Source organism: Heteronotia binoei, chromosome 21 (genome assembly GCF_032191835.1).
Source record: "Heteronotia binoei isolate CCM8104 ecotype False Entrance Well chromosome 21, APGP_CSIRO_Hbin_v1, whole genome shotgun sequence".
In the NCBI taxonomy this organism is placed as follows: domain Eukaryota; kingdom Metazoa; phylum Chordata; class Lepidosauria; order Squamata; family Gekkonidae; genus Heteronotia; species Heteronotia binoei.
In genome coordinates this window covers 116,283,700-116,309,815 of record NC_083243.1, presented here as the reverse complement: position 1 = coordinate 116,309,815, position 26,116 = coordinate 116,283,700, and the positions used below count along the sequence as shown (strand labels likewise).

The following is a 26,116-nucleotide window of genomic DNA, read 5'->3' as shown; positions in this document are numbered from 1 at the left end:
CAGGGTATGGATATGCCTAATTTATTGCTATACTACGAGGCCTCCAATATTGCAAACATTATACAAGGGTTCTTCAGATGGTTGGAGACAAATACAGGGTACTTACAGTTCCCCATGTCCTGGGAGGACTATTTTTGGAATCTTCCTAAGCATAGGCACGAACTGCTAATAGCCAATCCTTTTTTGGAGTCCTCATTAAACATCTGGGGCAAAAAACCAGAGACTTTTACTTCCTGGAATACCACAATTCTCATCCTTTTTGAACCAAGCATGGTTCCCTCCAGGTAGAGAATTACAGGCTTTTGAGAATTGGCATCAGAAAGGCACAACTCAGTTTGCAGATCTTTTAGACAAAGGGAAAGTAATGGAAAAATCTAATCTTGAGACCAAATTGGGGGAACCAGTCCCTTGACTCCATTATTTTCAACTCAGGGATCTGGTAATCACAATGGTTCTTCACAACGCTTCTGTCTTAGACCCATTTCAGTCTGGCTTCCAGCCAGGCCATGGGATGGAGACGGTACTGGTCACCCTCATGATCTCTTGAGACATCTGGATTGGGGCGGCTTGGCAGTGCTGTTGTTGTTAGATCTGTCAGCTGTGTTTGATACAGTCGACCATCAGCTTCTGTCCCGCCGCCTCGCCAACGTGGGGATTCAGGGGTCTGCCCTTCAATGGCTTATCTCTTTTCTCCAAGGCTGGGGACAAAGGGTGGTTATAGGGGAGCAGTTGTCCCAGAGGCATCCTCCTGTATGTGGGATCCCTCAGGGGGCATTCCTCTACCTGATGTTGTTTAACATCTATATGCGCACCCTTGCCCAGATTGTCCAGAGATACGGGCTGGGTTGTCACCAATATGCAGATGACACCCAGCTCTATCTATTGTTGGGAGGCCAGTCCAGCTGCGCCCTAGGAGATCTGGAGCTGGCATTGCAAGCCGTAGTGAAATGGCTCAGGCAAAGTCGATTGAAATTGAATCAAGTAAAAACAGAGGTCCTGTGCCTGAGCTGCAGCCGCGTGGGTAGGGAAATTTCCTTGCCAGCCTTTGATGAGACGCTATTAGTGCCAGCGTCAAGGGTCAGAATCAGTCATTAGAATGTATTTTCACTGGATGTTCTTCAGAATAATTGTATGACTGCTCCTTGGTTCTCTTATGTATTTATTTAGTAGGTTTATATTCCGCCTTTTCCCGTAAACAGCCTCAAGGTGGATCACAACATATAATAATAACAATTAAAAAAACGACATATCAAAGATAAAACACCATATTAAAATTAAACAGTAAAAACAATAAATAAAATGCACAATTGACAGACTTTTATGAATTACTTTTTAAGAACATAAGAGAAGCCATGTTGGATCAGGCCAATGACCCATCCAGTCCAACACTCTGTGTCACATAGTGGCCAAAAAAAATTATACACACACACACACACTGTGGCTAATAGCCACTAATGGACCTCTGCTCCGTATTTTTATCTAACCTCCTCTTGAAGGTGGCTATGCTTGTGGCCGCCACCACCTCCTGTGGCAGTGAATTCCACTTTGGGTGAAGAAGTACTTCCTTTTATCCGTTTTAACCTGTCTGCTCAGCAATTTCATCGAATGCCCACGAGTTCTTGTATTGTGAGAAAGGGAGAAAAGTATTTCTTTCTCTACTGTCTCCATCCCATGCATTATCTAGTAAACCTCTATCATATCACCCCGCAGTCGACGTTTCTCCAAGCTAAAGAGCCCTAAGCGTTTCAACCATTCTTCATAGGGAAAGTGTTCCAGCCCTTTAATCATTCTAGTTGCCCTTTTCTGGACTTTCTCCAATGCTATAATATCCTTTTTGAGGTGCGGTGACCAGAACTGCACACAGTACTCCAAATGAGACCGCACCATTGATTTATACAGCGGCATTATGATACTGGCTGATTTGTTTTCAGTTCCCTTCCTAATAATTCCCAGCATGGCGTTGGCCTTTTTTATTGCAAACGCACACTGTCTTGACATTTTCAGTGAATTATCTACCATGACCCCAAGATCTTTCTCATGGTCAGTCTCTGCCAGTTCACACCCCATCAACTTGTATTTGTAGCTGGGATTCTTGGCCCCAATGTGCATTACTTTGCACTTGGCCACATTGAACCGCATCTGCCACGTTGACGCCCACTCACCCAGCCTCAACAGATCCCTTTGGAGTTCCTCACAATCCTCTCTGGTTCGCACCACCCTGAACCATTTTGTGTCATCCGCAAACTTGGCCACTTCACTGCTCACTCTCAACTCTAAATCATTTATGAACAAGTTAAAGAGCTTGGGACCCAGTACCGAGCCCTGCGGCACCCCACTGCTTACCGTCCTCCACTGCGAAGACTGCCCATTTATACTCACCCTCTGCTTCCTATTACTCAGCCAGTTTTTGATCCGCAAGAAGACCTGTCCTTTTACTCCATGACTCTCAAGCTTTCTAAGGAGCCTTTGATGAGGAACTTTATCAAAAGCTTTCTGGAAGTCAAGGTAAACAACATCTATCGGGTCTCCTTTGTCCACATGTTTGTTCACCCCCTCAAAGAAATGTAGCAGGTTAGTGAGGCATGATCTTCCCCTACAGAAACCATGCTGAGTCTTCCTCAATAACTCGTGTTCATCAATGTGCCTACTCATTCTGTCCTTGATAATGGTTTCTACCAACTTCCCCGGTATTGAAGTCAGACTGACTGGCCTGTAATTTCCCGTATCTCCTCTGGAACCCTTTTTAAAGATGGGGGTGACATTTGCTACCTTCCAGTCCTCAGGAACGGAGGCAGATTTCAAGGAAAGGTTACAGATTTTTGTTAGAAGATCCACAAGTTCAACTTTGAGTTCTTTCAGAACTCTCGGATGTATGCCATCTGGACCCGGTGACTTATTAGTTTTTAATTTGTCTATTAGTTGTAGGACCTCCTCTTTTGTCACCTCAATCTGACTCAGGTCTTTCAACACCCCTTCCAACATTAGTGGTTCAGGGGTGGGCAAAAAGTTCTCATCTTCCACAGTGAAGACGGAGGCAAAAAATGCATTCAGCTTCTCAGCCATTTCCCTACCCTCCTTCAGTAATCCTTTTACCCCATGGTCATCCAAGGGCCCCACTGCCTCCCTGGCTGGTTTCCTACTTCTAATATATTTGAAGAAATTTTTATTGTTGGTCTTTATGTTTTTTGCAATATGCTCCTCATAGTCCCTTTTTGCCTGCCTGATCACAGTCTTGCATTTGATTTGCCACAGCCTGTGTTCCCTTTCATTAATCTCACTTGGACTGGTTTTCCACCATTTAAAGGAGTCTTTCTTACCTTTTACAGCTTCCATTACTTTGTTTGTTAACCATGCAGGCCTTTTCTTATACCTGTTTGTGCCTTTCCTAACTTGTGGTATGTATTTTATCTGAGCTTCTTGGATTATAGTTTTAAATAGTGTCCAAGCTTCCCCAAGGGTTTTGACCGTATTTACCTTTCCTTTCAGTTTCCTCCTCACATGCCTCCTCATCTCAGAGCATTTACCCCTTTTAAAGTTAAACGTGGTTGTGGCGGTCCTTTTGGGCAACTCCCTATTTATACAAACGGTGAAATCAATAACATTATGGTCACTGCTCCCAAGCGGCACAATCACTTTTACATCTCTCACCAAGTCTTGGGCATTACTTAGGACCAAATCCAGGATCGCCCCACCCCTAGTAGGTTCTGAGACCATCTGCTCCATAGCACAGTCATTGAGAGCATAAAGAAACTCAATCTCTTTCTCTTGACCAGAACACATATTGACCCAATCAATCTGCGGGTAGTTAAAATCACCTATTACGACACAGTTTTTATGTTTAGCCGCTATCTTTAAGCCTTCCATCATATTATAATCGTCCTCTCTCTTTTGATTTGGTGGGCGATAACAAACTCCCATAGTTAAATTTCCTTTTGGGCCCTCTATTTCAACCCAAAGCATTTCTAAAAGGGAATCTAATTCTCTGACCTCAGTCTTACTGGACCGTATATACTCTCTGACATACAGAGCCACCCCACCTCCAACCCTTCCCTCCCTATCCTTCCGATATAACTTATATCCAGGAATCACCGTGTCCCACTGATTCTCCTCATTCCACCAAGTTTCTGAAATTCCCACAATGTCTATGTTTTCTCCCAACACTAAACATTCCAATTCACCAATTTTACTTCGAACACTTCTAGCATTTGCATACAAACATCTATAATTTCCCAGGCAAGCTAGGCCTGCCACCTCCCTCTTGCCGCCTCGAGACTCTGGCAGACAGTCCATATTGTTTGTCACCATCACAGTGGACAACTCTGGTCCGTTACGCGGTAGAAAAATAGCAGCCAACCTTTCATCTCTTTGAGATGAGTCCTCCCGAACCAGAGACAATTCATCTCCTGTCTGCTTTCCCCCAAGATTTTGTTTAAAAACTGCTCTGCCACCTTTTTGATTTTAAGCGCCAGCAGCCTGGTTCCATCCGGAGAAAAGTGGAGACCGTCTCTTTTGTACAGCTCCCGCTTGTCCCAGAAAGCATCCCAGTGCCTAACAAACTTAAACCCTTCCTCCTTACACCATCGTCTCATCCACACATTGAGACTTCTAATTTGTGCCTGTCTGTCCTGCCCTGCACGTGGAACAGGTAGCACTTCTGAGAAGTTTACACTTCTGTATCCTTGAAATCTCTGCTTTGTATCTGCCACAATCTGAACTTCATGGTTAATTCAATTCAGTTCAGGAATTTTATCTGAGTACAATCTGGTCCCAGTTGCATGAATTACTTTCAGTGAGACTTCATGAAATGGAAAAGGTGCTGAGTATGTGCCCCACCACATCTAGACTCAATCCTTGCCTTTCTTGGTTGATAGTTTGGATGTATAGATTGAGAAGGTCCAGGACGTTATAAGCATCTCTCTGACAGAGGCACCTTCTTTTGGGGCTCATAGAATTGGACCCCATGGTCCAATCGTTTTGAAACTTGGGAGGTATTTTGGGGAGAAGCACTAGATGCTATACTGAAAATTTTGTGTCTCTACCTCACAAAACAGCCCCTTCCAGAGCCCCTGATACCTCCAGATCAATTCTCCATTATACCCTACGAGAATTGATCTCCACATAAGGAATAATGAAATGCCCAGCAGACATTTCCTTCCTGCTCCCTTTTGGCTGACTCTGAAGCGAGGGATTGGCATCTCTACTCATGAGTTGCTGCCAACTTCTTCAAAGTAACACAGATACACCATTCCAAGAGGAAGCCTTTCCAATCGAAGACTGAAGCCTCCAGAGGGGGAAAGTCACATGGTGGCTTTGGGGGCGGGGCTTCCCCCCCACTGGCCAGCTGACTGGAGTCGGGGAGGAGCCTGGGAAAGTGGAAGAACCCCCGCTGGGACCTGGGGATTGGCAAGCCTACTCCTGACTCACCTATCCAAATCTATTGTTATGCTGTTATTAACAAAATCTGGCTGGAAATCCATTTAAAAATCTTGTTTAGTTGGACCATGTTGCTTTCAGATTATTGTTAAAAACTGTCACAGCTGTGGTTCTTCTAATCATGACATGATGGTTATGCTAGCACTAAACCACATACCCAGGAATTCACTTGGCATGGACAAGTATGGTTTCCTTCTTTCACTATAACAGGAGTAGTGATACAAAATGTGGGTAGGAAGTAAATGGTCCATTAAACACTGTGGGCAGAAGGATAGAGCAAAGCTACTGTAGCAAAGAAGAAATAAGGAAAGAGTACGTTCTAGACACCAAGGCTCGCTAGCAGGCTTGAGTTCTGCATTACTTTTCAGGAAAGTATGTCAACTTTATTTGGCTCTGCTATCGTACTGGAAGAATAATTCTATTTATTCCTGGTTTCCAGTTCCTTCAATGAGAAAATCTTGTGTCAACTTATGTATACAGTTAAAATCTGTCACAGTAAAGAGGCTCTCAGCTTCTATAAAGTTATTAAAACTAGTGCTAATTACATCAACTAGTATGGAAAATCTTCCTAGTGGAATGGATTTGAATAAAGATATATGTGTATATTTTCACTGTTTGGTAAATGAAGTAAGAACACTTTCCATATTAGAAGTCCTATGTATGTGCAGAAATGTTCTACATGTTTCCTTTTCGTGTCAAAACAACATATGGCCAAAAACAGAATGAGGAGCATACCAGCATATCTTCTTTCTGACATATGTTATCGTATATGAAACTACAATACCTTAAAGATGAATTCCAGCAGAAAACAATCTACAGAAACCTGTGAACTCTTTGGATCTTTATAAGAGTCAGCTACAGCAGCAAACTAGATTTCAAGGCATGATCTCAGAGGTCTATTATTGTATGCAAAGTGGATAGGAAGAAGGGCAAACTGCACTAAGATAGACAGCATTGTTCTGCTACTTGCTGTCTGTAAGGTAAGCATTCTACATAGCATCAGGTTTTTTTGAGCAGGAACGCACGGGAGCGCAGTTCTGGCTGGCTTGGTGTCAGGGGTGTGGTCTAATATGCAAATGAGTTTCTGCTGCACTTATTTGACAAAAAACCTTGTGTTAAATAATGATGATGTCAAGGGGTGTGGCCTAATATGCAAATAAATTTCTGCTGAGCCTTTCTGACAAAAAATCCTGTGTGAAATAATGGAGATGTCAAGGGGTGTGGCCTAATATGCAAATGAGTACCTGCTGGGTTTTTCCCCTACCAAAAAAGCCTTGAAAAGCATGCATTTGATTTTGTTAATTTCAGTCTTCCTTTAAGTCAAGGGTGTTGAATGAGAGAGCCAGATCTGACATACATGAGACCCTGTCAGGCCAAGCAAGGCCATGTGCATCATAAAATGAAATGCCAGGTAATGGAGATATAAACTTTATAAAGGACATAAACACAATTAACAGATTTCTTTAAAAAATGTTAAAAGACGCTTAAAAGTTAAGCACTCTTGGAATATTTTGTTTAACTGTCTTTGATAACTCTTGAACACCTCTTGTTCTGAATTACTGCATCAAAATGTGGAGACAATGTCTGTGCTGTAGCAATCTTGAGTATGCTGTTCAGGTGCTGTTCAAGTGTATGTAAGTTGAAAACCAACTTTTAAATTATTGACATTCAGGGCCTTTTTTTAGCAGGAACACACAGGAACACAGTTCTGGATGGCTTGGTGTTGGGGTGTGTGGCCTAATATGCAAATGAGTTCCTGCTGGGCTTTTTCTACAAAAAACCCTGTGTGAAACAATGGCGATATCAAGGTGTGTGGCCTAATATGCAAATGAGTTCCTGCTGGGTTTTTTCTACAAAAGAAGCCCTGTTGACATTCATTTCATGGTCAGAAATTTCATGGTCAATGCTTTGAGCCTAAGACCCAGGGGGAAACATGACATTGCTGGGCATTGTGAGCTTTTGTACATAAGTTACTTCATGTTCTGGTCAGCCAATGGAGAAAATAGAGGCTTTGCACTCTGTAACTCCTGTACAATTGAACAAGCCTGGCAAAATAAGCTGTGATGCAGCAGGAAGCAAGAGAGAGAAGGAAGCAGATAACAGTGAGTTGCTCATGGGCCTGATAGGAGCCCTCTGGGGGCCTGATCTGGCCCTCAGGCCACATGTTTGACACCCCTGTTTTAAGACCCTTTGCAGGTCACTTCAGAATATTAGAAAATAAAGGAAAGATAACTATACTTCTATCTTTTAGGTTCATCATAAAGTCCTTTACCCAACAGATGTTTGCCTATCACCCTCACCAAAAGAAGGTGTAAGGTACCTGAAAATTAGTTTGCTTTTTGGAGAAAAATTCTGAACATAGTAACTCCTACCACTGAGTTTGGTACAGAAGGTTTGGGAAGACGAGTAAAGTTGATTAACTGTTAACCTTATGTAGAGGAGAAAGCAGCAAACTTCCCACTATGTTTGCTTTACTATGCTGCTAATTTGGCTTCCCACATACCATTATTTGGTTTCCAACTCTGTCTTAAGCAACTCCAACTCTCCCCTGCTAAACTGCATGGCCAATGGCTGGGGCTGGTGGGAGTTGTAGGCAAAAAACATCTGGAGAGCTACCGTTGGTCACCCCTGATATAGTGGGTTCTATGGATCGATGACTCAAGGTGGTAGTGAAACATCAGCTCTTTATTGGTTACATAGTAAGGCTAAGCATAAGATTGAAGACTGGGCCCACAGGGCCAACTTATATACACGTCAGGGTTCCTGCGCAAACGCTATTGGTCCATTCAAACCAGCAGGGGGCTCATGATTGGAGCGGAGCAGCAGGGATTAGGATCCTGCTGCCCATTGTTCTCAAGTCCCCAAGCTCTGGTTGTCTGGTTCCAATAAGCCAGGCAGGAACCCCTAATTCAGTTCTCACGAGTACACATACATAAAAGACTGCTAACTGGCTACCCCAGATACTCCCTTATTCCACACTATTTCCCCTTTTCTACTATAGTTTCACTGGAACTGAGTGATAAAACCTTGACAGGCACCAAACTCTGCCCCTGCCTTTTTCTTCTTCTGCCCAATTCCTGTTCTCCCTTTGTTAGACATACCACACTCCTTTTTCCTTCAGTCAGATGTCCTATAAAGCTTTTGCCATCTAAATCGGGAGCAAATACAATTGGCTCTTTCCTCCCACTTTCTCCTCTGTTATCTGCTCTTAAAACCATAGGAGAGAGGGAAGACCTTTCTAGTCTGCTGAACTCTGCTCTGGCAAGCAGATGCTGCAGAAATAATTGAAACAAATAGGTAACATATAATAAACCACTGGCTAAGCATCTTATCTAATTCTACAATAACTTTGGAATGTGATCTAATGCCTTCTTGAATATCACACTTAAAACTCATAAAGCTAAAACTATATAACCTACATATGCATACCTTCAAATTAAAAGGCAGCAGGATCTGGCTTCTCATAAGTTAGATTCTCTTGACTAGAGTACTAGAAACATCCTTCAGATATGAGTTTAATATTCTAATAATTTACATTTTTGCTTTTTCCTACTTTAGGATTGTCCAGTGGTGAACAACTATGTTGCTGAAGAACATTAAAAATATTAAAGATAGCAACTAACAGATGATCACTTAAACATTTATTTATTTGAGAAAAACCCTTCCCCAGAGGCTCCAATATGGACATCCGCAGTATTTGTTAAAATACGTATTATTTAAGAAAAAGAAAAATAGTGGGATGTTTTATTTCCTTTTCTTAATTCTTTGTTCTGCAGCCCATTTCAGCAGCTGTATGTTAGTCACCAAGGAAACTAATGTGGGCTGATCTTTGATTGGATATATTGCCAGACTGTTGCCACAGCTGTAGGCAAAGTTTATGACAGAGCATGAAAATAAAGCATTGAAATACTAAAGCTAATTCTGCAGCAATAAGAAATATATTTTTCTAATATTCTTTTTCATAGAGTAGGTTTGTTTATTATGGTACTCAACATATTATGATCATTCTTAGTTCTGGATCCAGACTGGAACATGGGAAGTGGTTATTTAAAGTGCTTGTAATAAGAATTATAAGGTCTAAAGTAATTACAATCCTTGGTTGATTTACTGAGGCATAGTAACACTCATATATTAAGCTGAGAAGTAACTTTTCATAATATATTCCTTTTGTGTGTGCTGAAGAGTTCTGGACCCTCAAATGGGAGGTCTTTTACTTTATTCTTTTTATTTAATTTGGAAGGACTGCTGAATGGAGCCAAATATGTCTCCTTAAAAGAGAGCCATTTAGTTATGTGCAGTGGTCTATTTTTAATCATATTTAGTAATGTAAGTAGCTCCTTATTTTGTATTTATCATAATGTATGAATGTGTGTGTGTGTATATATATATATATATATATATATATATATATATATATATAAAGAGAGAGAGAGAGAGAGAGAGAGAGAGAGAAAGAAAGAAAGAAAGAAAGAAAGAAAGAAAGAAAGAAAGAAAGAAAGAAAGAAAGAAAGAAAGAAAGAAAGAAAGAAAGAAAGAAAGAAAGAAAGAAAGATCTCTTGCATCTCTTGTATGCAAACCAGGGCGCTTTTTTTTAGGAAAAAAACCCAGCAGGAACTCATTTGCACATTAGACCACACCTCCTGACATCACCATTGTTTCACACAGAGCTTTCTTTGTAGAAAACAACCAGCAGGAATTCATTTGCACATTAGGCCACACCCCCTGATGCCAAGCCAGCTGGAACTGCATTCCTGTGCATTCCTGCTAAAAAAAGTCCTGATGCAAACCTTAATGTGGTGAGGGAGTTTGTTTGTTTCAGTGAAGCTGAGAGAAATACTGTAACAAACGGTCTAAACTCATAGCGGTCACTCAAGAAGGAATGGTCACAGCTGAGACACCAGGACTAAGATTCATCCACATGCATCAGGGATCAATAGCCACATTAGCAGATGAGAACAGAATTTACAGTGGTAATGGTGGCAAAGGAATCCTTGAAGGGAAGCTACTGGACAGCAGAAGTAGTTAAAGGTGACACTGAGGGAGGATCTTTTATAGACAATGGCAGTGTCACTTCGGCTAACCCTGGTTAGCACTGCACAAAAGATGGCAATGGTAAGCCACTTCTGACCAACTCTAACCTTGAAAATGCTATGAGACAATCCATAATGAAAAAAAAAAGAGATAATAGTGCTGGAAGATGGGATCTCCAGGTTGAATGGCACTCAGTCAGCTACAGGGGAAGAGCTGAGGGCAACTATGACTAACGCTATTAAAAGCTGAAAGTACATTCAGTTGTTGCTATTAATGGATGCAAAAGGAAAGTCCAAAGCTGTTCAACATGTACAATAAGAACCTGGAACATCAGAAGTATGGATCAAGGTAAGCTCAAAATCATAGAATGAGAAATTAGATATTTAAACTTTGCAATCCTGGGACTGAGCAAACTAAAGTGAACTGGATTAGGATATTTTCAGTCAGGAAATTACGAAGTGTTTTACTCAGGGAATAATAAACACAAAGAAATGGAGTTGCTCTAATAGTGAGGTAAGATGTAGCACAGGCCATGAGGGGCTAAAACATGACCAAATAGCATCAATCAGGCTTCATGGAAAGCAAATCAATATAAAAAATCATTTAAGTTTACACTCCAATTACAGATGCTGATGAGAAAGAAATTGAAAGCTTTTATGAAAATATGCAAGAAGAAATTGATCACACACCTAGACAAGATGAGTGGAATTGATAACTAGGAAGTAAAACAGAATCAAATCCTGTTGTACGATTTGGGCTACAATCATGAAATTAAGCATAAAAATTCATAAAATTCTTCAAAGACAACAATTTGTTCATTGCAAACATTTCAGACAACCCAACAGACAACTGTATATGTGGGCATTACCAGACAACCAATATAGAAATCAAATAGATTACATAATTGGAAGCAGAAGATGGAGAAGCTCTAGTCTCTCTGCTAAGACAAGACCAGGCACTGATTATGGTACAGACCATTAATTGTTAATATCAGAAATTAGAATACAGCTAAAGAAAAATACCTAAACATTCATAGCACCAAAATACAATCTAAATAGTATTCCTGAAGAGTTTACAGAATTTGCATTATTTAGTTTTAGTGAACAGGAAGTGGATGAACTGTGTGAATTGAAATGAGAGATAGTGTCAAGGAAGAATGCACAAAGACTATTCCTGTAGCTGAAAGAAACGTCTCAATGGATGACTGATGAAACTCTTAAATCTTATTTTATTTATTTTGATATATTTCTATTCCGCCCATTCCCTGTAGGGCTCAGGATGGAGCACAACATATAATAAAGTAATAAAATACAATTAAAAACATTTTATGAACAGACAACTCAACAGTACTCAGAAAATTTCCATATCATCACAATATTGCCCAGCCTGGCTGTCTCACATCATGGCAAAAGTGCTTGTGAATGGTTCCTCATCCTCTTGGAGAGCAGTGACAAGTAGAGTGCCTCAAGGATCTGTCCTGGGGCCTGTTTTGTTCAACATCTTTATAAATGATTTGGATGAAGGAATAGAGGGAATGCTTATTAAATGTGCTGATGATACTAAATTGGGAGGGGTTGCAAATACAGTAGAAGACAGAAACAGGATACAGGATGACCTTGACAGGCTGGAAAACTGGGCTAGAACCAATAAAATGAATTTTAACAGGGATAAATGTAAAGTTCTGCATTTAGATAGGAAAAATTCAATGCATGGTTATAGGATGGGGGAGACTTGTCTTAGCAGTAGTATGTGCGAAAAGGATCTAGGAGTCCTAGTGGATTATACGCTGAATATGAGTCAACAGTATGATGCGGTGGCTAAAAAGGCAAATGCAATTTTGGGCTGTATCAACAGAAGTATAGTGTCCAGATCACGTGAAGTGATAGTATCGCTTTACTCTGCTCTGGTAAGACCTCACCTGGAGTATTGTGTTCAGTTTTGGGCACTACATTTTAAGAAAAATATAGACAAGCTGGAATGGGTCCAGAGGAGGGCGATGAAGATGGTGAGGGGTCTGGAGACCAAGTCCTATGAAAAAAGGCTGAAGGAGCTGGTCATGTTTTGCCTGGAGAGGAGGCAGCTGAGAGGTGATATGATCACCATCTTCAAGTACTTGAAGGGCTGTCATATAGAGGATGGTGTGGAATTGTTTTCTGTGGCCCCAGAAGGTAGGACCAGAACCAATGGGTTGAAATTAAATCAAAAGAGTTTCCGACTCAACATCAGGAAGAGCTTCCTGACTGTTAGAGCAGTTCCTCAGTGGAGCAGGCTTCCTCGGGAGGTGGTGGGCTCTCCTTCCTTGGAGGTTTCTAAACAGAGGCTAGATGGCCATCTGACAGCAATGAAGATCCTGTGAATTTAGGGGGAGGTATTTGTGAGTTTCCTGCATTGTGCAGGGGATTGGACTAGATGACCCTGGAGGTCTCTTCCAACTCTTTGATTCTATGACAAGATGTTATCCCATAAAGATGGCAGATATTATTCTGTTTTAGAGCACAGATGACAATACCAGCAGGGGAGGCCAACCAGATCAAGAAATAGACACCTGAAGCCTCAATTAAAAGCCTGGCGGAACAGCTAAGAAGCCAGGTTGGGCCCGGATCTCTGAAGCGAGCTGATTCCACCAGGTCAGGGCCAGGACTGAAAAAGCAAGGTAGGCATCTCTCGGGCCGGGGATGACCAACAGATGTTGGGAGGCCGAACGTAACAACCTCCCAGGCATATATGGGAGGAGACGGTTCCGTATGTATGTTGGTCCCAGACCATGTAAGGCTTTAAACATTAAAACTAAAACCTTGAAGCAGACCCGGTACTCAATAAGCAGTCAGTGCAGACTGCGGAGAACCAGCCTAATGCAGTAAGCAGGTGAGCCGCCGCATTCTGCACCAGCTGCAGTTTCTGGATCAGTCTCAAAGGCAAGCCAGCGTAGAGCAAGTTACAGTAGTCTAGTCTGGAAGTGACCATTCTCCATGGTTTTTTAAGTGTAAGGATGTGTTCCAGATTTTTAAGTGTAAGGTTGTGTTGCTGGTGACCAAGATCAAGTTAATTGATGCCATAGTATTCCCCATTCGCCTTCCCAAGATTGCTCTGTATGGCGAACTTTCCACCAGCCATCGAAATAGAGGGGCACCAAAGAAGAGGTACAAGGACTCCTTGAAGAAATCCCTTGGCACCTGTCACATCAACCATCACCAGTGGTCTGACCTAGCCTCAGATTGCAAAGCATGGAGGCACACCATCCACCATGCTGTCTCTTCCTTTGAGAACGCACGCATAGCTGGTCTTGAGGACAAAAGGAGACTGAGGAAGAATCGCACTGCTACAGCATCAACCCCAAATCAGACTTTTCCCTGCAGCCACTGTGGCCGGATCTGCCTGTCCCGCATTGGTCTTGTCAGCCACCAGCGAGCCTGCAGCAGACGTGGACTACTGCACCCTTCCTAAATCTTCGTTCGCGAAGTCAAGCCGAGAGAGATTCCCCATTACTATATTTGGGTGTGAAAGTTGGACCGTGAAGTAAGCTGACAGGAAGTAAGTTGATTCCTTTGAAATGTGGCATTGAAGGACAGTTTTATGGCTACCACAGACCATCAGAAGGTCTAATAAGTGGGTTCTAGATTAAATCAAGTTTGAACTCTTCAGGGACTATAATGACTAAACTGAGGCTACCCTAGTCTGGTCACTTTATGAGAAGACAAGAGTCACTGTAAAAGAAAAACTGAAAGAAAAAAAATGTTAGGAAAAATTGAAGGCAACAGGAAAAGAGGAAGACCCAACATGAGATCGATAGACTCAGTCAAGGAAGCTATTGACCTCAGTTGGCAAGACCTGAGCAAGGCTGTTAATGATAGAATCTTTTGGAGGACATTAATTCATAGGGTCTCAGCAACTCAGAAGCAACTTGCTGGCACTTAACACACATGTATCTGGGTGCTGACATCACTTCCCCTGCCCTATAGAGTTGGTTGCATGAACTTTGTACTGCTGCACTGACACAGTCAGAAGTGACTTGATGACAATTCACACACACACAGGCTTTGTTTAGTACAGGCTTTGTTTAGTACAGTTTGAACACATTTAGCAGAATTGATTTTTTTTGTTCAGACAACTTCCTAGCCTCTGTTTGAAAACCATTGGCTAATTTTCTTTTTTTCCCTTCTGGATATCAAATTAAGACAGGGAGAAATTTGCTTTGTTAAGAATAGCTAATACCTTATAATAGCCTGGTAATTAGCTATTTTGAAGACCAAGTCAGACAAGCACAAACCCTGCTACCCAGTAAATCAAACTTTATGCCCTTTCTGTCAGCAAGGGCAGAATGGGAGCAACTTTTCTGCTTTCCTTGTAGTGCTTTTACTGCAATTAAATTAGTAAAAGTATATGTGTGAACATCTCTCTTGCTTTAAGTATCTTTTCAATTTTACATATAGAGGGTTTGAGTCCCACTGTGAGATCTTCAGAGACGCTGGATAACTGGGAAAGCTGTAGGTCCAATGGATTTGAATGTGTGATCCTAATGACTGGATGGAAGGGGTTATTTTTATATCTAAGAATTTAGTTATCCTTAATAACAGTTAGCTCAGTGACACCCAGTTATCAGGTTGAGATTACTAAGTATATGTCTGGTGTAGTGGTCTCTGTTTGAGAGCCAGTTTGATGTAGTGGTTAAGTGCACGGACTCTTATCTGAGAGAACCAGGTTTGATTCCCCACTCCTCCACACACACCTGCTGATGTGACCCTTAGGTCAGTCACAAATTCTCTCAAAGCTGTTTCACTCAAGAGCAGTTCTGTGAGAGCTCTCCCAGCCCCAGCTACCTAACAGGGTGTCTGTTGTGGAGAGGGAAAGGAGATTGTAAGATACTCTGGGACTCTATCAGGTAGTGAAGGGTGGTGTATCCAATCTCTTCTTCTCTTCTGGTGAAGGTTTGGATGGAATCCTGACTAAGAATCAGAGTGCATCATTGTTTGTTTCCCCTGTCCAGTCCAGCACCAGTGATTAAGAACAGGACAGCTCCTCTTTCCCTTGGGGAAGTTTCATTTCATTGTGAATTGTGTCCCTAATTACACAGAACTGGTACGGTCTTGTTTTAACTGTGCCTCTAAGTTATTCTTTCAAAAGTGTTTTCTAGGTAATGTACACAGACAGTTATAACAGATCTGTTCCTGCAGCTAGCAACAAAGTTACAGTCTCATAGGTTGGACAAAGTGTGGAATTGTTGGTAGAATCATGTCACATTCATTCTGCAACATGACAATCCTACTGATGGTTTTGTTCTGAACAGCACCCTCTGTTAGATACAACTGCATGGCTGCCTCCTATGATAGCCTTGCTTCTCTTCAACCCTAGGAGAAGCACCATCCAACTGTGCTGGTGTGAAGATTTTATCTCCTTGTCCCGCCCAGCCCGGGCAGGGACTGCGCGGAGGAGACCCCCCGGCGCCTGCCAGCCGCTCCAAGCCCCCGGCATCGCCCCAAGAGCCCCCCCCCACCTCTCCAAGCCCCTGTGGAGGCACCACCCCTCACCTCGACTGACGGGGCGAAAGCAGCCACCCGAGCGACGCCTCCCAGACGGCGAGCCCGGCTTCGAGTCCGTGAGGTCTGGCCGGGGCAAGACGCCGGAGAGCAAGAGGGAGAGCCATTCAGCTCGTCGCAGCACGAGACGCTCCCTTGCAGCACGCCGCTGAGGGCTGGGACGCCCGAGGCACGCCCAGTCAGCCCGGCCCCGACGCACCTCTCCTGGGCGTCTGGGGCTTTGAAGGGGGGAGGAGCCAGAGAGGGGCAGGTCCTGGGAGGGGGGAGGATGGGTCGGGAAGCATAAAAGGAGGGAGGGAGGAGGTCGCTGAGGAGAGCTGGCTGATGCGCAAAGAGGCTGCCTCGCGAGAGAGAGGGACAGGAGCCATAGCACAGCCAGGAGGGAACGGGGGCCTGCGGTGAAGTAACCCAGTGCCCACCCCCCTGTTTCTGAGACCTCCGGGGAACGCCCCAGAGTGCCCGGGTGGGGCAACGGCGACGCCGGGGGACCGGGAGGGGCACCAAAGACCTGACACTCCTCTAGTTTCTCCTAAAATCAAAACAACAGTTCCTGCACCATCAGTTCCATGAACATGAGGGGATGGTGCCTGGAACTAAGATCAAGTCATGTATCTTTTCTAAGCCTAGTCATGCAGAAGATGGAAGTTTAAGAGACATAATTTGTGCTTTCCTTTAGATTTTTCTTGGAAATAATTCCTGATATGAGAAAGGTAGATTCAAGTTATCTGTGCCACCTAGAGCTTTCTCCCAACGGGCAGTTTTGAGACACAATGTCATGCCCTTGGGGAAGCTTGGAGGCTATTTAAAACTATAATCCTAGAAGCTCAGATAAAATATATACCACAAGTTAGGAAAGGCACAAACAGGTATAAGAAAAGGCCTGCATGGTTAACAAACAAAGTAATGGAAGCTGTAAAAGGTAAGAAGGACTCCTTTAAGCAGTGGAAAGCTAGTCCAAGTGAGATTTATAAAAGGGAACACAGACTGTGGCAAATTAAATGCAAGACTGTGATCAGGCAGGCAAAAAGGGACTATGAGGAGCATATTGCAAAAAACATAAAGACCAACAATAAAAATTTCTTCAAATATATTAGAAGCAGGAAAGCAGCCAGGCAGTGGGGTCCTTGGATGACCAAGGGGTAAAAGGATTACTGAAGGAGGATAGGGAAATGCCTGAGAAGCTGAATGCATTTTTTGCCTCCGTCTTCACTGTGGAAGATGAGAAGTGTTTGCCCGCTCCATAACCACTAATTTTTGAAGGGGTGTTGAAAGACCTGAGTCAGATTGAGGTGACAAGAGAGGAGGTCCTACAACTGATAGACGAATTAAAAACAAATAAGTCACCAGGTCCGGATGTCATACGTCCAAGAGTTCTGAAAGAACTCAAAGTTGAATTTGTGGATCTCCTGACAAAAATATGTAATCTTTCATTGAAATCTGTTTCCGTTCCTGAGGACTGGAAGGTAGCAAATGTCACTCCCATCTTTTAAAAGGGTTCCAGAGGAGATCCAGGAAATTACAGGCCAGTCAGTCTGACTTCAATACTGGGAAAGTTGGTAGAAACCATTATCAAGGACAGAATGAGTAGGCACATTGATGAACACGGGTTATTGAGGAAGACTCAGCATGGGTTCTGTAAGGGAAGATCTTGCCTCACTAAGCTGTTACATTTCTTTGAGGGGGTGAACAAACATGTGGACAAAGGAGACCCAATAGATGTTGTTTACTTTGACTTCCAGAAAGCTTTTGATAAAGTTCCTCATCAAAGGCTCCTTAGAAAGCTCGAGAGTCATGGAGTAAAAGGACAGGTCCTCTTGTGGATCAAAAACTGGCTAACTAATAGGAAGCAGAGAGTGAGTATAAATGGGCAGTCTTCGCAGTGGAGGACGGTAAGCAGTGGGGTGCCGCAGGGCTCGGTACAGGGCCCCATGCTCTTTAACTTGTTCATAAATGATTTGGAGTTGGGAGTGAGAAGTGAATTGGCCAAGTTTGCAGATGACACTAAATTGTTCAGGGTGGTGAGAACCAGAGAGGATTGTGAGGAACTCCAAAGTGATCTGTTGTGGCTGGGTGAATGGGCATCAACGTGGCAGATGAGGTTCAATGTGGCCAAATGCAAAGTAATGCACATTGGGGCCAAGAATCCTAGCTACAAATACAAGTTGATGGGGTGTGAACTGGCAGAGACTGACCAAGAGAGAGATCTTGGGGTCGTGGTAGAGAAGAAGAAGAAGAAGAAGAAGAAGAAGAAGAAGAAGAAGAAGAAGAAGAAGAAGAAGAAGAAGAAGAAGAAGAAGAAGAAGAAGAAGAAGAAGAAGAAGAAGAAGAAGAAGAAGAAGAAGAAGAAGAAGAAGAAAATTGGATTTATATCTCGCCCTCCACTCCGAAGAGTCTCAGAATGGCTCACAATCTCCTTTACCTTCCTCCCCCACAACAGACACCCTGTGAGGTGGGTGGAGCTAAGAGAACTCTTATAGCAGCTGCCCTTTCAAGGACAACCTCTGCCAGGGCTATGGCTAACCCAAGGCCATTCCAGCAGGTGCAAGTGGAGGAGTGGGGAATCAAACCTGGTTCTCCCAGATAAGAGTCCACACACTTAACCACTACACCAAACTGGCTCTCACTGAAAATGTCAGAACAGTGTGCGATTGCAATAAAAAAGGCCAACGCCATGTTGGGAATTATTAGGAAGGGAATTGAAAAAAAATCAGCCAGTATCATAATGCCCCTGTATAAATCGATGCTGCGGTCTCATTTGGAATACTGTGTGCAATTCTGGTCACCGCACCTCAAAAAGGATATTATAACATTGGAAAAAGTCCAGAAAAGGGCAACTAGAATGATTAAAGGGTTGGAACACTTTCCCTATGAAGAAAGGTTAAAACGCTTGGGGCTCTTTAGCTTGGAGAAATGTCAAGTGCAGGGTGACATGATAGAGGTTTACTAGATAATGCATGGGATGGAGACAGTAGAGAAAGAAGTACTTTTCTCCCTTTCTCACAATACAAGAACTCATAGGCATTCAATGAAATTGCTGAGCAGTCAGGTTAAAATGGATAAAAGGAAGTACTTCTTCACCCAAAGGGTGATTAACATGTGGAATTCACTGCCACAGGAGATGGTGGCGGCTACAAGCATAGACAGCTTCAAGAGGGGGTTAGATAAAAATACAGAGCAGAGGTCCATTAGTGGCTATTAGCCACAGTGTGTGTGTGTGTATAATTTTTTTGGGCCACTGTGTGACACAGTGTTGGATTGGATGGGCCATTGGCCTGATCCAACATGGCTTCTCTTAAGTTCTTACCTTTTCCCAGGGTTTTTGTTGTTGTTGTAGAAAAAGCCCAGCAGGAACTCATTTGCATATTAGGCCATACCACCTGGCATCACCATTGTTCTGCACACGGCTTTCTTGTAGAAAAAGCCAGCAGGAACTTATTTGCATATTAGGCCACATCCCCTGATGCCAAGTCAGCCAGAACTGCGTTTCTGCTAAAAAAAAAAAAAAAAAAAGCTCTGCCTTTTTCTTTGGGAGAAAACTTTTTGCAAACAAGCATCTACATTTGGTAGAAAAGGGTTAGCAAACTGAGCATCTGAAGACAGACATTATCCAGTTGTGCTATTTTGTTTAACATAAGGACACTTTTTAAAACTTAGAACAAACACCTCCCCAGGACTGAAAACCCACTCTCACTGAGTATAGCTATATATCCACAGTATTCCAATGTATTTCTCTTTTAGACTAGTGTATCCAATAATTTTTTTTGTACCGGCATACTCAAATAAGGGATATTGGCTGTTTATCTCATTACATATTCTAACCCATCTTCCACTATATTTTAATGTATTATTCCCCCCCCCCCTTTCTAATGGCAAACTAGAATGATGTTTATATGTGTGTTACATGTTTAAATTAAACCTCTTGAGAAACTAATGCCCTCATTTTAAACCCAGAGCTAACATTACAACAGACTCTTATTTACGGCACTTCACATATAATGACATAGACATCAATTTGCTATTCTGACTTATATTGCCCCCTTGTTGAAGCAGCCCAGTTAACATAAACTAATAAGTTGTGCTTCTTTTAATCTGCCAACAAACATCTCCATGATTTTGCATACTAATTCACTGCCCACTTTCTCTATATTTAGGAACGTTTGCCATTCCATCCTATTGTCAGATGAAGTGTGCTTCTAGCACACGAAAGCTTATATTCTGAATAAGACTTTGTTGGTCTTAAGGGTACATTTGACTCCTACTTTGTTCCATCTGTACCAGCAATTAAAATACAGAGCCAGATAAACAATGAAAAAAGGATTCTTTTACATAATGTAGAATAAGTTTGAAGCTTCTTCTAGTGTAGCTCCATTTTTCAACAGCAAAGAGAGAACAAAGGGAACAGCTGTGCTCTCTCTCTTCACATGAACTGAAGGCAGGATAATCCATTAGAGGGGAGGTGGAGTGCCTTACATTATGATAATGGATGGAAGGGGTTACTTTTATATCTAAGAATTGAGTTATCCTTAATAATTGTTTGCTCAGTGACACCCAGAATTTATGATACTCTTCAGAATTTTCTTCTGGTTGCCTGTGCATTTGCAGCAATTAATAGCAATGTGCCATTCTACAAAACATGGAATTATTCTGTTTAGGATGCCCCTGGTTCTTTGTCTATCTAGACTGGTTCTATGTCTATCTAGAATTGTGGTTTTCTCTTGCTATAATGTAATACTGGTGCTTTGATTGCATTTGTATCTAAAATTATTCACTGAACTTTTTAAAAAGTGGGTCATCAATTAATTCTGATTTGTTGAGGATCCTTAGCATGCACACACACAGACAGACAAAACTAACTGGAACTTTGCAGGATGTGCTTTGCAGAAAAACAGTTCAGGTGCTACCATCAAAGTGTTAGTTAAATTATGGTACTGAAGTCCAGTTTTTTCTGTGCATGTGTACCACAAAAAAAAAAAAGATCAATGTATGACGCAATAAGCTTAATTTCTTTAATCCTACTGCTTTCTTGAAGTAGAAGGATTGTACAACTATATGAATGTATACTAATATACTCAAGGTTATCCCAGTACATTTTAAAAAAATAGTCCTTGTACTGTAAGGATTTCTGCAAAAGGGCAGTGAAGGTGATTTCCTCTGGAAGGAATTTGTTTTGACGCAGTTAGTTTTGATTCTGAAAATGTGTGTACAATTTATTTTCAACACCCTACAGCTTTTTTGCAGGTAAAAGCACAATTACCAGACAAAACCTTTCCTTAAATTAGAGCAGCTTGTCTATACACTTTCCAAAGCTACTTTATCTCCAGTGACTGTAGTCTGTTATCATCTTCATATTATTTATTTGGATTTTCTCTTTATCTTATTTTCTCTACTCTTATGGACCATGCCTGCTTATTTTATTTACAGTACATTTAAATGAGCTTCAACAATGTGCCATGTGATTGGTATTAATATATAAAAGAATAATGCCATCTATTGGATATTTATATAAATGAAGCCCACAGATGATTCAAGACTAATTCCTATGTTTAACTCAATTTCTCTCACATTACCAGTCGTTCTACTTAATTACCCTCAGTTGTAGGGTTGTGACCATAGTAAACAACCAACTCAAATTGAACAGAACACTGACTCATTTTTTCTCAAACCAAACATTTTAATTATTCCAGTGGAAAAAAAAAAAATTATATAACAGCTGACTCTAGTTTTCAAATATTTTGAATTCTAAAGTACATCATAAAGTTTTGGCCCAGTAAAATACTGTCATTAGGAAGGAATATAAAATTCTCAGGTTGCAAAGAGAAAGGATTTGAGTTTTGGAATCTAAACTGATATTGTATCATTTTGTTTTTCATTAAGTAATTTAGATGTTACCTTGTACTGGGAATCAAAAATCAAAACTTGGATTAGAATCTCAATTTACATGCACAAAATTGGGGAGGGGGAAAAGTGTACAAATCAACAAGCTTACTATTTTGATTATAGTCATTAATTAGGTTTCCTAAATATCACTTGATGGAATAAAGAAGCTCCCTGCTCATCTACAGTTAAGGGCATGGTAATAATGTGTTTTAAAAACAGAATAATAATAATAATAAATCTCAGTGGCATTTCAGATAAAAGCATCTATGCCTAAATTATTACAAAACTGTAAAATAAATATCTGTGCATGGGAAAAAACACTGTTTTCTAAGACTGTGAATAATATATTGCTGAGGATTAATTTTCAATAATTTAATCTGCAAAAACCCATCAAAGCAATCAGCATTTTAGCTAATGCCTTCTTTATTGAAGAAAAGTGGTGAGCTTTACAAATAGTATAAGATATGAAGGGAAATATTTAGTTATCTTATGCTTCAGTTAATCAAATAACAAACATTCCCCCCATCCCAACACAGAAGTGGCATCTTTTTATTTAATGGAGTACACTGAAGTTTAGGGAGACAATAACATTACTAAAATTACTCTTTGAAAAAGTGGTTTTGTTATATTTAAGTTCTGTTCAAAAGAGTGATATTCAACTATCTCAAGTCCAGTACACTTGAGATAACAAAAAAAATGATCACTTGTCAGTAACTGAGTTCATTAATATTTAGTAGACAATTGTCAACTCACACAAAGAATAAAAACAATTACAGGCAGTCATTGGAAACATGTTAAGTGATCCTTTCCCTCAAATACATTATGTCCTAAGATTTCGAACAAGGACACAAAAAAATTAAAATCCTTTATTTTTAAAATATAAGTGCTTAACACTGAAAAGTAAATACGTCTATAAAATATTCTACAATTTATATCAGAAGTAATTGTACAAAACAAACCAAGAAACTATGGCTACAATTCTAAGCATAATTACTTGGAAGCAAATCCCATTGAAATCAAGGGGACTTACCTCTGAGTAAACATAATTTTGGACAGTAAATTTAATAACATGAAGAAAAATGATGCATCGCAAAGAAATTTTTACATCTCATTCTCAGAATCTCTCTTTACACATAGTCACTATTATCCACGTTGACAAACATATATTTACATAATTATGCTTTTCAAAGTTACAAAGTACCTCCAAAATGAACTTTCTTCTTGAATCTTGAATTTTCAGCCATGATTTCTAACCTAGATGTAACCATCTCAGTTGCGTTTGCCTTGTTTTTGCATCCCCATCAACACACAGAACATAGTTCTCGGTATCCAAGTTACTTGAACTGAGTTCCTCAGACCTACTATGAAAGCTACAAAAGAGTCTTTAAATAAGACTGTTTTGTAAAAAAGGAAAGAAAGACTTCAAACTTTCTTAAATCCATAATGATGCTGATGTAACAACGTTCTGAGATCAAACCTTTCAGCAGAAATAAATACAAAAAGGTTGATTTTATACATGTTGCTGTCTCAGCAATACAGTCCATATCCTTCCAGTTTCACACTGTACCATGAAATTCTCCCCCCCCCCCGCTCCTTTTAGAAAAGGTTTCCATGGAAATGCATCAGTCACTAATCAAAATGTGCGGGTGAAGGATGCCTGAAAACCTAGAACAATTACGCATGCCATTAGAGATTATAAAGAATGATTCAGCCCAGCTGTACCACGTTACTAATAGCTATCATTTCTACATTTCAGTTGTTCTATGCCAAACAAAATCTGCTATAGCAGCTTTGAAAATCCAGTCTGCTTGCTCTGTCTCTAACACGCCCATGATAAAAATAACCTTGATGAGAGCATGCTAGGAGTTAAAGCACTTCAGATGCAAATCCTTTCCCCTCCCACAAATGTCAAATATGCTTGTTTTGCCATGGCTTTATGTTAATTTCCTCATCTAAAACACAAGGTTATTTTCAAGTCACTAGTACTACATGAAAGAAGGTGTTGTTACAAAAACATAAAATAAATCAATTTAAATATAGAGATCAGATCTGCAAAGGATCTTGTTTCTGATCGGCTATGTCAAACATAAATCAAATGCAGGGTATCAGAAAGCATCCTATAGCATATGATTGAGAAAAGTGGGCATACTTGCACTATGAGTACTGACACGCAATAGACTAGTTGCGAAAAACTTAAATGCTAAGTCTCTTACATGGTCCTGGAGTTACATAATGAAAGTGTCCTCTTGATTCACTCATAATTAATGCTGAATCTCACACTTATTCCTATGATTCAGCAAGCACATCTGCATATTTGTTGCAACAAAATTTCAAACTATTACAAATAAAAGCATGAAAAACATAAAATAAGTCTAGAACACAAGCTACTATTTAAATACTCCAAAATTCAAAAGTAGCATTAAGTATTAAATGGAAAATAAGGCTTGTGTATATGCAGTTTTTCACCCCAATGAGTTTTTAAAAAATCTACACATAAGTAAGGCCCCTTCATCAACAATTCTATGTCTCTCTGCATTTTCCCTAAGTATGCTGCAAACAAAAGAATAAGTTACTTCCATTGCACATCCAGCTGAAATAGCTTTCAGCTCTTGCTCCTCTATATTTTACTTTGAAGCAAGCCAAAACCATTGCTCATGTAGTCAATGTTACTGTTTGTTAGTGTAATAGCCTTATTAAAACAACCACAAAAACAATTTGATTGGTAGCTTTGGATAAAAAGTGCAAAGAGTACTAACCCCAGCCCCAAAAGAACAAGTGGCGATAATTATTAACTGATATATGAACACCCAGATGACTGGCAAGCACTGCAAAACAAAGTTTGATGTAGGTTTTCCAGCCTCCAGGTGGGGTCTTGAGTTCTCATAGAATTACGACTGGTATCTGCACTAGAAAGATGTTCCCCTGGAAAGTGGAAGCTTTGGAGACAGGACACTATGACATTATATCTCTACTGAGCTCGCTCTAAATTTCCAAATTCTGCCTTCCCAAGACACTGCCCCCAGGTCTCCAGGAATTTCCCAAGCCAGAGTTGGAACCCCTAGCCTGGTGTAATTTTGCCCTTACGATTTGGTCGCTATATTGTTTGCCACCTTGAATCCAATGAGATAAGGTAGGATGGAAGGGCTTGAAATAAATAAAGTTCATCACAAACTAGGTGTGAAGAAAAAGAGAGTGAAAACAGCACAGGCAATAGCAGAATGCAACAGGTTGACTGTGACATCATCTGGATTGTTCCCAAAAATTGGGTCTATGAATTGTGGCAATTCCGGATGTAATAGTTAGCGTGAAATCACTCATTCAGTAACTGTGAATTCACTTATCACTTTAAAATGCTGTTTGATTAACCATGAAGCTACAAGTTGATAGACATACCACAAAAGGCTTCAAAGCGGATGTTAATTGGAAGAATTTCATGCAGACTTTGCATTTATAAACATGTCAGGCACCAAAACATTAACAAAAGCAAAATTACATTTTATTTCATGCCATGTTTCTAGAATAAGCAGAAGCCTATGGCAAGGCTTTGAGGAAGTACATTAAAAGTTTCATTTTGAAATTTCCAATACAGAAGAGCAAAGGTGGGGTAAAGCTTTTGGTGTAATTTTTCATAGGTCTTTTATTATGATGGTTTTTACTCTGGAGGTGGTACTGTAGAGAACAAGCAAACACATTCATACACACACATGTATGAACCAACCCTGTTTAATTAAAAACGTTCCCCAACTCAGAAAATGCCAGCCTAAATAAAAGGTTTTTGCCTTCTCTCAGAAGGCCAAGAGTGAGACTTTTCAGATTTTCCACAGAGAGGGTACAAGCACCAGTAAGGCCTTCAGTGTAGTGCTTACTTCAGAACAGAAAGTCAATCAAAACACAGGGGAGCTGTAGAGCAGGATCCAGGTAGTTGAGAGTACTGAAGATCAAAGAAAGTCTATGCCAAATTTTAACATATGAAAAAGAAATCACGTAAAAGGAGATTTCAGGGCATGCAAAGCGCTGCCTGAAATAAAAATCTGAGTTATGCAGTTTTTGTCATGTTTATTTATTTATTATTTATTTATTTTTCATACTTATATCCTGCCCTCCCTGCCGAGGCAGGTCAGGGCGGCTAACAACATTTTAACATCGAACAATTACAATACAATTACAATTACGAAGCAAGCAATTACAATAATGATCAGTTGTCAATTAAGCAGTTAAAACAATTTAAAACAGTTAAAAAA

The 26,116-nt window shown here is 40.8% G+C and overlaps 1 protein-coding gene across 5 annotated transcripts in view; it reads right to left on the bottom strand.

Moving 5' to 3' along the window:
* SHANK2 (SH3 and multiple ankyrin repeat domains 2) overlaps positions 1-26,116 on the bottom strand; it is an 811,137-nt gene that overhangs the window by 386,831 nt on the left and 398,190 nt on the right. Inside the window, exon 1 of one of the 5 annotated variants that reach the window (XM_060263200.1) lies at positions 23,077-23,400. The exons of the other annotated variants lie outside the window; for them this stretch is intronic. Within the exon in view, the coding sequence (XP_060119183.1) occupies positions 23,077-23,143 (67 nt within the window). The 5' untranslated portion in view covers positions 23,144-23,400. Of the gene's footprint in view, positions 1-23,076; positions 23,401-26,116 lie in introns of those variants that run through there. 5 annotated transcript variants of the gene reach the window in all.